The following is a 13,656-nucleotide window of genomic DNA, read 5'->3' as shown; positions in this document are numbered from 1 at the left end:
AGAAGGGGAATGGGGGGATCGAACCTCTGCCGCGAGCTCGGCGAAGAGCAAAACAGAACCCTCTCCCAGCGACAGTGGGGGGGGGGCTACTGGTGGGCGCGGCCTGGAGATCAGAGGCCAATCAACGGACCCGCGGCGAACTTCTAACGGCGGTGGGCGTGGTGTCCTTCCTCGGCGCCTATTTAAGCGGGTGCTGGAACTTTCAGGCGGTCATCCGTGCCGAGTGGTCAGCATGGCCGGGCGGTGCCAAAACCTCCGCGGCGGGACGCTGCGCGCAGCCTCGGCGCTGCTCCTCCGGCGCCGTCCGCTCTCCACGGCAGCCGCTCCGGTCCTGGGCGCCGCCTCCAGCGACGCTGCCCCGCCGCCTTCCCGAGGGGCTGCAGCCCCGGCCGGTTTGCAAGATGCCCACCGCCCCCAGCAGCAGCTGCCGCCGCCCCCAGCCGTGGACTTCGCCGACACGCGGGAGGCCTTCCGCAGCAAGACCAGCGGCGAGCTGGCCCGCGGACTGGTGGTGCTGGGGCTCAGCTCCGTCGACCTGCTGGTGGAGCGCGCCCAGCAGGTGAGCCGAGCCCGCGCCGGCTTGGGGCGCGCGCCTCTCCTCCCGGGGGGGGGGGGAAGCGTGGGTGTACCCAGCGGAGCCTGCCGCCCCAAGGAGCCGTTCCGTCGAGGGAGAATGGGTACAAAGAAGCGCACAGACAGGATACAAATAGCATTAGTATAAGAAGTGACAATGATGACAGACTGGTGTACAACATAAAATCTTAAACACTAAGTTGCTAAATATATACAAAAATACAAGGTAGGTGTTAAACAATTCTTTTGGTGCAAAGCAGGAGGCACAAGTCCTCTTCTGGGTTCCAGTAATAACCAGTTTCTTTAGAATATCCAATAACAGGTATAAATCCAAATAAATCCATTTTTTGGATTTATACCTGTTATTGGATATTCTAAAGAAACTGGTTGTTATTGGAACCCAGAAGAGGACTTTTGCCTCCTGCTTTGCCCCAAAAGAATTGTTTAACACCTACCTTGTATTTTTGTACATATTTAGCAACTTAGTGTTTAAGATTTTATGTTGCACACCAGTCTTTGTCTTTTTCATCATTGTCACTTCTTATACTAATGCTATTTGTATCCTGGCTGTGTGCTTCTTTGTACCCATTCTCCCGTGCTAATCTCCAAACCTTGCGGTACAGGCACGGAGGTGCCCTTCTTTTTTGACTCGTTCCGTAGGGGGAGGCTGGCGGGCGGGCTCCGGCTGGGCTACCGCCGCCCCAGCGCGGGGGGAAACCAGGGCGCGCCAGCCTTTAAGGGCGAAGACGCACGGGAGGTTTCGCCTTGGCGGTGCCGCTCTCGAGATGCCCATTTCCCCCCCCCCCTCTGGACTCTCCAAACTCTGCAGGGGGTGTTGAGTGCGGAGACTTCGGGTGGGGCAAACGTGCACTTGGAGAGCGGCACATTCAAGGCCAAACCTCCCGTGCGTTTTGGCTGCCCCGTCCCCAGTGGCGTAGCGTGGGGGGTGCAGGGGGGGCCGGGCGCAACATCTGGGGGGGCGCGCTCGCACTCGCAGCTCTCTGCCCCGAGGGGCCGGGTCTCCATGGCTGGGGGAGGGGGGGCAGACCCCCGTCCCCAGCAGCCGCTCTTCTCCAGAGTCCGCTCCAGCCTCGCCTCGCCCGCCAGGGTCTCAAGGGGAAGCCTCCCCTCCGGCAAAAGGGCGCTTCACCCGACCCGCCACCCCTTTCCTCTCCAGTGGGGACCCAAGACGGCTCACGTCGTTCCCCTCTGTGGCATGTTATCCTCACCCCCGCCGGGTGAGGTGGGCCAGGCGGAGAATGCACGCGCTTGGCCGAGACCACCCAACACGCGTGCACGACGCAGCCGGGATTCGACCCCTGCCCCGCCGAGCCGAGCGTCCGCCAAGCCACTCTTCCTGGCGCCGCAGCCGGCCTGGCCGCTTGCTGGCAGGGAGGCAGGCAGGCAGGCCAGCCCCGCGCCTCCGCGCCAGCCCGGGGGCACGCGCACCCCCCCAGCCCCCCGGCCCGCTCACCTGCGTGGCGTCCAGGCGGCTCTTGCTCTTGCTGCGGGGCCAGCAGACGTGGTGCAGGGAGGCGAGGCCCGGCCCCCTCGCCAAGCACCTGCGCGGCACAGGGAGCGGAGCCGGCCCGGCCCCTGCGCGGCACAGCAGCCCCGCTCCCGCGGGAACGCGCCCTTTCGGCGCAAGGCTGGCCCTTCGGCTTCTGCCGCTGGCCATTCCTTCCAAGCCAGCCCCTGGAGCACGACCTGCAGCAAGACCCCCTCCCCAAGCCCCAGAAATCAAGCTGCCCTCCCTTCTGCGCCCCCCAACAAAGCCAAGATTTGAACCCAGGCCTCCCAGGCCCCAGTTAGCACAACATGCTCTGCAGGGGACCAGTGCCCCCCCCACAGGCCCTCTCCTTGGAAACACATTACAGCCCTGGCGGAGGCTGCGGACACCAGGATGCTCTTCTGAGAAGTGTTTGAAAATAAACTTGTATTTAGATGCATTTTACTTTAATTACATCAGTATTTTCATAACAAACAATACATGTGCTTAGGGGGTAAGGGTTTCTTTAACTAATCTAGTGGAAGAGACTCGAGTGCTAAAATCCACGGGTTAGGGGGCGCAAATTACTTGCCTTGCCCCGGGTGCTGACAACCCACGCTACGCCACTGCCCGTCCCTCCCTCCGTTAGCCGGCTGGGCGACTGCTGGCCGCCCAGGAAAGCGCCTCCAGCGGGAAGCCGCGTCTCATACGGATCCTGGGCTGTTCTCAGAGCAGACTTGTTGCTTTCTCCGCTGACATTTCTCCTCCTCCCCCTGCCATGGAAACCCAAACGTACATAGGGCGAAAACGCACGGTCGCTTTATCCTCCTTTAATCCCTGTTTTAGCCAGGATCGAACGCACATTAGGCGAAACGCATGCCTTCGATCCAGGCTGAAACAGGGATTAAAGGAGGCTAAAGCGACCATGCGTTTTCTCCCTTCTCGGTTCTGTCTCCTTCTCCTAGGACTGTGCGACTTACTTTTTCGCTTAGCCCAGCGGTTCCTTCTTATTATTATTTGGGGAAGGGCCATGGCTCAGTGGTAGAGCATCTGCTTGGCATGCGAAAGGTCCCAGGTTCAATCCCCGGCATCTCCAGTTAAAGGGACTAGGCAAGGAGGTGATGTGAAGGCTGTGGCTCAGTGGCAGAGCATCTGCTTGGCATTCAGGAGGTCCCGGGTTGGATCCCCAGCATCTCCAGTTAATAAAGGGAATAGGCAAGGAGGTGATGGGAAGGCTGTGGCTCAGTGGCAGAGCATCTGCTTGGCATGCAGTAGGTGATGGGAAACAGGGAACAAAAGAGGCTAAAGCAAACATGCGTTTTCGCCCAAATTGTGCCTATGCTCCTTAGGGTAGTAGCAACAGTGGCGGGGGTGAGAAACAAGTACCCCCTTCCATGAATATTTGAGGGGGAGAGGTAAAACCTCTCCCTTTTTAGCAACTGTGGGCCCTTTTCGTGAGCCTTTTAAAATTAATGATGGTGAAATGAAAGGGGACTATGTGTGTGTGTCCCCCCCAACAGACTGCAATCCCAAAGACCCTTATAAGGTCGGCTTCCCAGCCACATGCTGGGAGGGGAGATGCGCTGCTCTTCATTATCTCTGTTTGCATCTTGCAGGTGATGACCCTCAGCCGGAAGCTGCTGGGGCAGCGGCTCTTCGAGAAGCTGATGAAAATGACCTTCTATGGGCAGTTTGTGGCCGGGGAGGATCAAAGAGCCATCAAGCCTCTTATCCAGCACAACCTTGCCTATGGTGTGGGCTCCGTGCTCGACTATGGCGTGGAGGAGGACCTAAGCTCAGAGGAGGCTGAGAAGAAGGAGCTGGAGTAAGCATGCTTTTTCCTTGCGGCTGGGGCCGTGGCTCCAAGTGGCTGAATTAGTTTGGATGCCAGTGTGTCCTACTCGCTGTTTTGCATGACGGGATGGCTGGGGTGCTGAGCTAAACGGTTGCATCAGACTAGGCTCTTGTTACATCCCTGAACAGCCAGCTGGTTATGTCATCCGCCCCACATATGACTTTGTAGAGAGGCAGTTGTAAATGGTGAGGTCAAAAGGCCACATGGTGCAAGAGTTGATCCGAGCAAGTTGGCTTGGTTGTGCACAATAGGGATACGTGCTGTTTCCTGCCCTCAGTGCTTATCAGCTGTAGCTTGATGGAGTTGGCGCTAGAGCTGTTGAGACTGCTGGCTGATATATGACATTGCATCATTGCCCATCCAAGGCAGCCGAAACGGGACAAAAGTGGCCTTTAGCAAGGGGAAGGTCTGGATTTCAGGATATTTTAGCCCACACTGCCCTGAATGTTGAAAGAATGGGGGTGTATCCCAAGGATGCAGGACTGTCCACACCGAGCCATCCAAGGGCCACTATTTCAACACTGCGAGGGCTAAGTTAACATTTGCACTTTTGTTATGTCTTTCCAGGGTGTTGTCTTATCTTTCATCTCTTCCCTTTGAGCTAATCTTTTCAGTTTCAGAAGACAGCCTGCAAGTTCTCTGTAGTATTTTTTTCCAATTCTGGGGCTTTGGTGACTTGATAATTTTAAGCTTTAAAGGGAGTGCTGGAGTCTGAACTCATAATGAGCCATGGGGTCTCTAACGGAGTCATAAAGAGTCATGTATTATAACACTTGAACTGGTTCACGCACTTACACTGCTTCTCGTTTTGGAAAGGGCAACTGGCTACTGTTCTGTGCATTTGGACTGGGCTCATATTGCTTCCTAGGGCAGTGCTTTGTAGCCTTACGGTGCTCATTCTCAGATTGTTTGGATGATGCCATCATTTGCAACAGTTGGCTTATCCACACAGGATAATCCAGAAATGAATGGTTGCTGCAGGATGTGAATGCAGCTGAAGTCCCTAGCAAAGGGATCTTGCTTCTGAATGGAGTAGGCTATGGTCTTTTATGCATGGCTGTTTTACTCGCCCATCACCTCCCGGTCTTTCCCCACATTTTGCCCGCATTTTGAGGGACATGTTTTATCTCAAATTTGAAAATGCGGGCAAAATGTGGGGAAAGGCAGGGGGAGAGCGAGGCGACCTCTGGCAGCCGGAAATGGCATGCATAATCACAACGAAGACCCAAAGTCATCCGAGGGGTGACGGTGAGTGAAACAGCCATGCATAAAAGACCTATGACAGCTGTCCTTTATAAAATAACTTATAAACCATTCACCACCAAACCCCTCTGTTAAGTTCTATGAAGTGCATACCCCAATTGCCTTTGGTAAAAGCTGTGCAAATGGTGTCTTCTCCATGCTGATGTTTCAAAAATGGCTTGCCAGGGGATTTCCTACATGGTGCTTCTCTTCAGGCTCAGCATTTTCTACAGGAACTCCCCAGGGTCTCAGGTGGAGTTACCTTGGTCCTGCCGCCTCCAGCCCCTTTAACTGGGGGTGTTGTATTGAGTCTGGGCCTTGGCAAGACATTTGTTCCGCCCCTGAGCTATGGCTCCTGTATATTACTGTCTTTATGCAGTGGGAACCCTGCCACCAAATCCGGATTCTTGCTGTATGGATGCAGGAGAAATATATAGTTTCTAGCATGGAAGTTGGTGTGTGTGGGGGGGTGTCAGATTGCCTGCCTGCAGCTGTGAGGTGGAAGCCAGAAACTTACCTTGCGACACAGGCTGGATTTTTCTCTTTGCTCGGTACGCAATGTGCAACTCGCGGCTTTCCAAAGGAAGAAAAATGAGCTGCTGGGTCGCATGATTGGCTGAGGGAAATCCCTTCTCTTTGGCCCGATTGGTTGTCACAGAGGCGGAGCCCTTATGCAAGCAGCAAAGATGTTTGACTCTGTACAGGCTGAAGCTAGGCACTGGGAGCTGCCCTGGGCACCTCGTTCTCCTGCTGCTCAGCCGCCCCTTTTTTGTGCAGTCTCTTTGCATACCGAATAGAAATTGTGTTTTGAACGGGGGTGGGGGCTATCTTGCATTACGCAGTCAGGCGGGAGTTCCTGATAACCTTTGCTCCTTTCTGAGTGAAGCATTTACATGCACATGCTCAGGCCCCATTTATTCAGAGGGGCTTCCACAAGAAAAGCTGTAAGGGATTCTGGTCAAAGTCTCCATCTGCCACCCTTCTGCTTTAGGTTGCAGACTTTGGGTCACTTACTTGCCCTATAGGATGCATTTGCCTCTAGTTGAATACTGAATGAAAATTTTTATTGTATATAGCCATTGGCCATCACAATTTGCTAAAACAAATAAATAAAATACAAATACAATAGATTAGCAAGTAAAATATTAAATAATGAGATATACTAAAGCGTTTCAATTTAAAAGAAAAGTAGCTGCTTATTCCGATACCACGTTGGACCTTATTTTCTTTGCTGCAAGAGCAAACAAAGAGACACTATAGGATACATATGCATCAATATCTGATAACAGAAATATAATTTTCTCTGCAGCCAAAAGCGTATTAATACCAGATAATATTCCTGCCGAAAATTTAGCCCTGTGGCTTGCATGCAACGGGCAGAATAGGATTTAATGGGTCAAGTCCTCTAGAGTTGAGGATCCGCAAATACAAACACATTGATCCCTTGGTGTTCGAGAGTAACGCCCCATCAACATAGTTGAATACTGGGTGTGTATCTAAATTTATTTGTACCTCTGCTCACTGCACAGAAGGAAGGTCGTTCTTCACTAGTGCCGGTAAAAGAGCTAGCTGAACCCTGAGCGTAGAGTTCAGGGATGCGCGAGTAAGACCATTTGCAGGGGTTTTTAATGTTATGAGACTGTTTTGTTCTCTTCCATGGCTGATGTTCCTGACTGGTGAACGTGTGTAAAAATAGTGCAGAGGAAACTAGTATCGTTTTTAGCAGTAGTAATTCTACTAAACCTCATTAGTATGCTTAGGGTGGAGGAGGAAAAGCCTGTGGTTTTGTCCTTAACCAAGAGAAAGGCCAGAAACTAGGATTTCCTAATCTAAAGGGGGCATGTTAACAAAAGTAGGCGTCTTCCCTAATGTAAACTCAGTCAGCACTTCCCTAATGTAGACTCAATCAGGCCTGCTGAGAACTGCAGCCTTGTCAGCAGGGATCCTGATAAATGATTATCTTGCACTGGTGCAAAGCAAAGTATTTGGAGGCAGCCCTGTCCCACTTTATTCTCGCTTAGACATGAGTTCACTGAGTTCACGCGCTCAGCCAACGTTCCTAATCCTTGTCACAGGGCTTTCTTAGGAGGAACGGATCTAATTTCTGCCTGGGTCTCATATTTCAGGCCGCCACCCCTGAGTTGCTTTGGCTCCTGCTTGATCTCTTGTCCAATGATAGTGAGCTGAGCTGACGCTGAGAAGCAGCTTCACTGCAGTCCAGGACATTCCTTTCTCGCACACCGTGCATTGCACAGAATAGAAACCTCTAGCTGTGTGTGAGTAGCTTCAGACAGCAGGACTTCCCTTCTCATTTTAGGGGCTGCCTTTATTACCAAATCTAAGTGATTGGCTGCTTGAGCCAGTGTAGCCTGATGGAATGAAGTTGGGTTGGAGGTTTGCATATCTGCGTTCACATCTGGGCAGCCATTGTTTTCTTGCCTAGCAAAAGCAAGCAAGCCTATTCGTAGCATTAATACTGTTCCTTCCTGGTTGGAATAATTGAACCACTGACATTGTCTGTATGCTGCTCTACGCATGCAGCAGCATAATGGGGTGAGAATGAAGCTGTTCAATAGACTGGACCACTTCAGACAGCAGATGAGGGATCGCACCTTTTAAGGAAAACTCCCTGCAAGTAGAAAACTAGCACAGGAGGGAGAAAGGATCTAGCTCAGCCTTCTTTTTTGCTTGACTAGCATTTTACATGGTAGTGTGAAGTTACACAGTCCTTTATAACACCCCAGGAGGCCGCTGCTTCATCCTGCTGCATGTGTTGACCAGGCTAAAATCATACACAATCTGGTGAGGCACTAGAATAGACTGTACCACTTGAAGATACATGTGGAGCTGAAATCCTCACTATGTACAAAGATTCTTGAATTTAGAAAAGTACCTAGTTTTCTGCATTCAGGGGGAGTTTCACTTATGTAAAATTCCACAAGGACCTACAAGGTTGCCAGTCTTATTCCTTTAGGCACTCACTCTGCACAATCCAAAGGTTGGTTCTCTGGAACCCATAACGCTTCTGTGGACCAGCTGTTCTTGGTTCACCTGCATAACATGCTTAGGTCCTGAGGAGTTAGGGGATGTGTGCCAGTGAAATAACTCTGTGACTCACTAGGGTGTTTCTGTTCCTTTCAGCTCCTGTACCTCTGCATTTGAGAAGGAGACAGGCAGTAAGTAAAGATCTTTCTGAAAAGTTGCTTCCTCGCTCCTGTTGCTTCCTAGCTCCTAATTCCCTATTACTATGTATGGGTGTGAGAGCTGGACAATGAAGAAAGCTAATAGGAAGAAAGTAGATTCTTTTGAAATGTGGTGTTGGAGGAGAGTGTTACGGATACTAGGGCTGTCGATTCGGTTCATCCCGGACCAAAAAACAGCCAAATTTCCCCCGATTCGGCGGTTTTCAGTTCGGATGGAACCGAATTCAAAAAAAGGCGGGGAAAATACGAGCTGAATTCGGCAAGTTTGGGGTGCGCCGAATAAATTCGGCAAATTCGGGGGCTCAGAATCAGCAGCATAACCGTCAGTAAGCAGCATTCTCCCGCGGCCAATGGTGACCAAGCTGGGTCTTCTCTTGGCCAATCAGAGCAGGGATTCTCACTTTTGAAATGGACAGGAGAAGAGTCTAAAAACTCCTCTCCCAACTGTACTCATTGCCTTCCAATTTGGTGGCGGTGCTGCTGAGAAATCCGATTCCTGACTTGGCCGAGCTGCTGGTGCTTACCAGAATAGGATTGGGGTTTACTTCTCCTCCGTGCTCCTGCTGGAAGACATCCACACAGTTTGATTTTGGGTTTTTTTCTCTATACCTTTTCTCCTATGTGTGTGTGTGGGGGGGGGGAGCAGAGTCTCTGGGTGGGGAGGGAAGCCAAAGGGGGCTTTCGCCCGTTCTGCCGAGGTGGGTGTGCCCACTCACCTCTGCGGGAGTGTGTGTTGTGCTTTTAAAGTTTTGAAGTTTAAAGTTGAGTCTGTGCGGCGGGTAGCGAGTCTCTCTCCGCTCGGCACTCGGGCCGCGCCTCCTCCTCCTTGGTTTTTCCCCCGTTTGGGGTTGATCAGAGCCGTACTGGTTTGAGGGGGGGCTTCCCCCGTTTTGCAGAGGGTGTGTGCCCGCTCGCCTCTGCGGGAGTGTGTGTGTTCTGCTTTTAAAGTTTTAAAGTTGAGTCTGTGTGATGGCTAGTGAGTCTCTCTGCTCGGCACCCGTGCCGTGCCGCCACCTCCTTGGTTTTTTCCCCATTTGGGGTTGATCAGAGCCGTACCGGTTTGAGGGGGGGGGCTTCGCCCATTCTGCAGAGGGTGTGTGCCCGTTCGCCTCTGCGGGAGTGTGTGCTGTGCTCTGATTTTGTTTTTTACCCCTAGCCTGGGGTTGGGTGCGACGGTGCAGCTTGCATGAGTCTCTCCCCGGCTCGGCACCCACGCCTCCTCCTCCTTGGTTTTTTCCCCGTTTGGGGCTGAGCCATAGTGGTTTAATGGGGGTTTGCCCGTTCTGCCTGGGGGGGGTGCCCACTCGTTTCTCTCCCTGGTTTGAGGGGGGGCTTCAGTTGTGTGTCCTCAGGTGTTCCCTCATTCATAAGATCGGTTCGGTCTATTTTGATGCTCGCTCAAAACTGGTTTTCAAATTGTGACTTAAACAATGCATTTGCCCAGTCCCAAGACTCCCAAGTCCGATGCAAAAGGGGAAATTCCACCCCACGTGCTCCTTATGCATAGCTAGCGAGCCTCTGTCCCTTTCCATGGTTTGCAAACTCCCAAGGTTGCGTCATGTGTTGCTTTGCATGGTTTTGCAAACTCCGAGTCCAAATGGTCTATTTATTTCTATTCATTCCAATGGGCGGAGGGGGGACCCCTGCCGGGCCCCATAACTCAGGACCCCCTGCCCCAATCGTTGCCAAACTTGGGGATTCTTGCAAGAAGGGTCCCCTCAAGCTATGCTGAAAGTTTGGGGCCTCTACCTCCAACCCCCCCCCCCCGGAGCCACAGAAAGCCATGAGTGTGTTTTTAAATGGCTTTATTGCAATGGGCAGATTGGGGGGACCCCTTCTGGGCCCCATATCTTGGGGGGCCCTAAACCAATCTTCACAAAACTTGGGTTCTTGTAAGAAGGGTCCCCTCAAGCTACGCTGAAGGTTTGGGACCTCTACCTCCAAACATGCCCCCCCAGAGCCGCAAAAAGGCGTGAATGTGTTTTTAATGGCTTAAAACGGCCAAATTTTCCCTGAACTCCGAATCTCACGCCAAATTGCACGGATCCGAATCGGAGGAGTTTGGACTTCGGCATTTCTCGAATCAAAACAGGCTGAATTTTGCCGAATCCGAATTTTACCGAATATTTTTTTTCAACAGCCCTATCGGATACCCTGGACTGCCAAAAAAACAAATCAGTGGGTTATATATCAAATCAAGCCTGAACTGACCCTAGAAGCTAAAATGACTGACCCTAGAAGCTAAAATGACTAAACTGAGGCTGTCGTACTTTGGACATATTAGGAGAAGACAAGAGTCACTGGAAAAGACAATCAGGCTAGGAAAAGTGGAAGGCAGAAGGAAAAGAGGAAGACCCAACAAGAGATGGATTGACTCTATAAAGGAAGCCACAGCCCTCAGTTTGCAAGATCTGAGCAAGGCTGTTAAGGATAGGACACTTTGGAGGACACTGATTCATAGGGTCGCCATGAGTCGGTCATGACTTGATGGCACTTAACACACACACACACAGCTCCTGTCCTTCCATGTTCCTTCCGCCACCAGTCAGCCCCAGGTTTGCCTTCAGTAACTGCCATGGCAGTTTGTAAAATGGAGCGGGCTTTTCTAGCATTCCCTCTAAAGCAGACAAGATGAAGGCTAGCTCACAATCCATGTGAGGTTGCTGTGAGCGGACTCTCCAAGCATGATGGCAGGTTCTGTGAATGCTCTCTCAAGGAGTGTTAATCTTGCCAGCAAATGATACTCCACAACCAGGGCCAAAGTAGATATGATGAGGCCCTGAGTTGTATCAGTTTAAAAGACCCACACACTTGTAAGAAGCATTCTTTTAACAAAAGCATGTTGAAAATGTAAATATGAACTCTTTATTTTAGCATATATACAAAGAAACTTGTCTAATTCATCCATGTCTTACAGTAAGGCTTGTTTGTACCATATAACACTTCCTAACCATTAGAGTCCCGTGGCGCAGGGTGGTAAGCTGCAGTACTGCAGTCCAAGCTCTGCTCACAACCTGAGTTCGATCCCGACAGAAGTCGGTTTCAGGTAGCTGGCTCAAGGTTGACTCAACCTTTCCACCCTTCCAAGGTCGATAAAATGAGTACCCAGCTTGCTGAGGGTAAAGGGAAGATGACTGAGGAAGGCACTGGCAAACCACCTCGTAAACCAAGTCTGCCTAGTAAACGTTGGGATGTGACGTCACCCCATGGGTCAGGAATGACCCGGTGCTTGCACAGGGGACCTTTACCTTTAACCATTAGAAGTCTTGAATATGTTTTATATACTTTTTAACACAAATAGGAAAAAAGCTACACAAACTAGCAGTTTATTAAATGGAAAGCAACATGAGATTCTAACATAAAAACACAGACTCAAGTTACCACGTTTTATCCTGTGAAACACTGGCTTCTATCCTTGTATCATCTTTCTCTTTTATCAGTGATGAAAAGTATCAATAAAAGAGCTGTAATATCAGCTGAAGCAGCCATTGCTTGTACTTCCCAGCAGGCAAATTTTTTTGAATGCAGACATCAGGATTCAAAAATGGTTTGAGCACTGTCTAACGTTTTGTAGAGGTAGAGCAAAATGTGTGCATTTGGCTCACAATAGCAAAAACTAAATTGCTCCATTAGGCAGCAGTCAACATCAGTGCCAGTCAGTAAGATTCAGTGAACGTCCAACACACATAGCACACTGATTTTTCCTCTAAAATCCTTGGTCTTTGTGCCATGCTGGCTGCATCATGAGACTGGTGCTTTGTACTAACAAGTTAATTTTGCAGATGTAGCCATTTAGGTCAGGCTGTCACAAATAATGTCTTCTTAATTCAAATAGAGTTGAGAAGGGTTTAAGTGGTAAAGCATCACATGATGCGTCTTCCACTAATGATTGATGAACGTGTGACAAGTGAAAAATCATGCCTCAAATCGTCCAGAACTGATCCTCTGTTTTGTACCAATAAGGCAGATGAGTTCATCGTGTATTGTTTTCTGTAAGCATGGAATCCTTCCAAATCCTCTGCTTCCAGAAGGTTTTATGAAATTGATCAAACGTTGCAGTGATTTCTGCCTTGTCTAGATGCTGTGTGCTGTTTGGCTTGAAGTATGCTTGGCAGTGCCATCTTAAGCTGAGCTGCACCATTATAAACCCATTAACTCCAATGGACTTAGAAGGGTATAACTCTGCTTAGGATCGTGCCATTAGTTGCTGGCCTAGGCCCAAAGCCTGTCTAAACTGAAAGTTCATGGACAGTTGAGGCTCTGGTTGTTCATGTTGTCATGTTTTTGAGGAAATGGAAAGCAAAAGTAACTGTCTGGGTGATTTCTCGGAAGACTTTGGTTTCCTTTTGCTCTTCCAAGAAATCACCCATTCTTTAGATACAGCTGGATTTCTCAGAAGAGTTACTTCTGCTTTCCCTTCCCTGCAACAGAACTGATCAGCAGAACTGACAATATTGTAATTAATGTCAAACCTTGACTCTTCTCCACCTCAACTTGCTCTTTATAAATTCCCCAGTACAACTTTCCTTAACATATCTTTCTGATTAAGCGGGCAATATAAAACTTTTTTTTGGCTGTCAAGTCATAGCTGACCTGTAGCAATCCCTCACGGTTTTCAAGGCAAGAGATGTTCAAAGGTGGTTTGCCATTGCCTGCCTCCACATCACAACCGTGACATTCCTTGGAGGTCTCCCATCCAAATACGTGCCAGGGTCGAGGCTGAGAGTGTGTGACTGGCCCAAGGTCACCCAGCAAGTTTCCATGCCAGAGTGGGGATTCGAACCTGGGTTTCCCAGATCCTAGTCTGACACCTGAACCGCAACACCAAGCAGAACCTTCGGTTTAGGTAGGCTTTGGGCCTAGGCCAGTGCCTAAGCATATATGTCAAGGCAGATAGTTCCCCCAACATATAAATTGTCTTAAACACCATACCAGCAGGGCCGGCTCTGACGGTGGAGCAGATTCAGACCGCCCTAGTAGTGTTCTCTCTCAGCTGTCCAAGCAGTTGGCAGTGTAGCTGGTCTGAGTCTGGGAATAATTTAACTTTTATTTAGCGCCCACTCCTTTTGTGAGGCCACCAGTTTACCCTTCTCTGCCATGGCTGTGTGAAATGAATGTTGCCCCAGTTACAGATCCAGGCTGCTTTAGCAGCTGGAGCTTGAACTTGTTCTCACTAATACAGTGTGTCTCCCCCCACCCTGCCCCTGAGACATTGTCCTACTTGAGAGTGTTCAGTTGGGCACAAGCCATGAATCTGACCTGCCTCTGGGCTGGCTGAGGATAAATTAGTCTTT

General features: G+C 50.4%; 1 protein-coding gene across 1 annotated transcript in view; it reads left to right on the top strand.

The window, feature by feature from the left end:
* Window positions 1-232: 232 nt before the first annotated feature.
* PRODH (proline dehydrogenase 1) overlaps window positions 233-13,656 on the top strand; it is a 36,257-nt gene continuing 22,833 nt past the window's right edge. The window contains exons 1-3 of the mRNA XM_056859517.1: window positions 233-559; window positions 3,679-3,887; window positions 8,301-8,335. Coding sequence (XP_056715495.1) covers window positions 233-559; window positions 3,679-3,887; window positions 8,301-8,335 — 571 coding nt within the window. The remainder of the gene's footprint in view (window positions 560-3,678; window positions 3,888-8,300; window positions 8,336-13,656) is intronic.

Source organism: Euleptes europaea, chromosome 13 (genome assembly GCF_029931775.1).
Source record: "Euleptes europaea isolate rEulEur1 chromosome 13, rEulEur1.hap1, whole genome shotgun sequence".
Classification (NCBI taxonomy): Eukaryota; Metazoa; Chordata; class Lepidosauria; order Squamata; family Sphaerodactylidae; genus Euleptes; species Euleptes europaea.
Note: the sequence above shows the minus strand (reverse complement) of the source record. Positions and strands in the feature narration are given on the sequence as shown.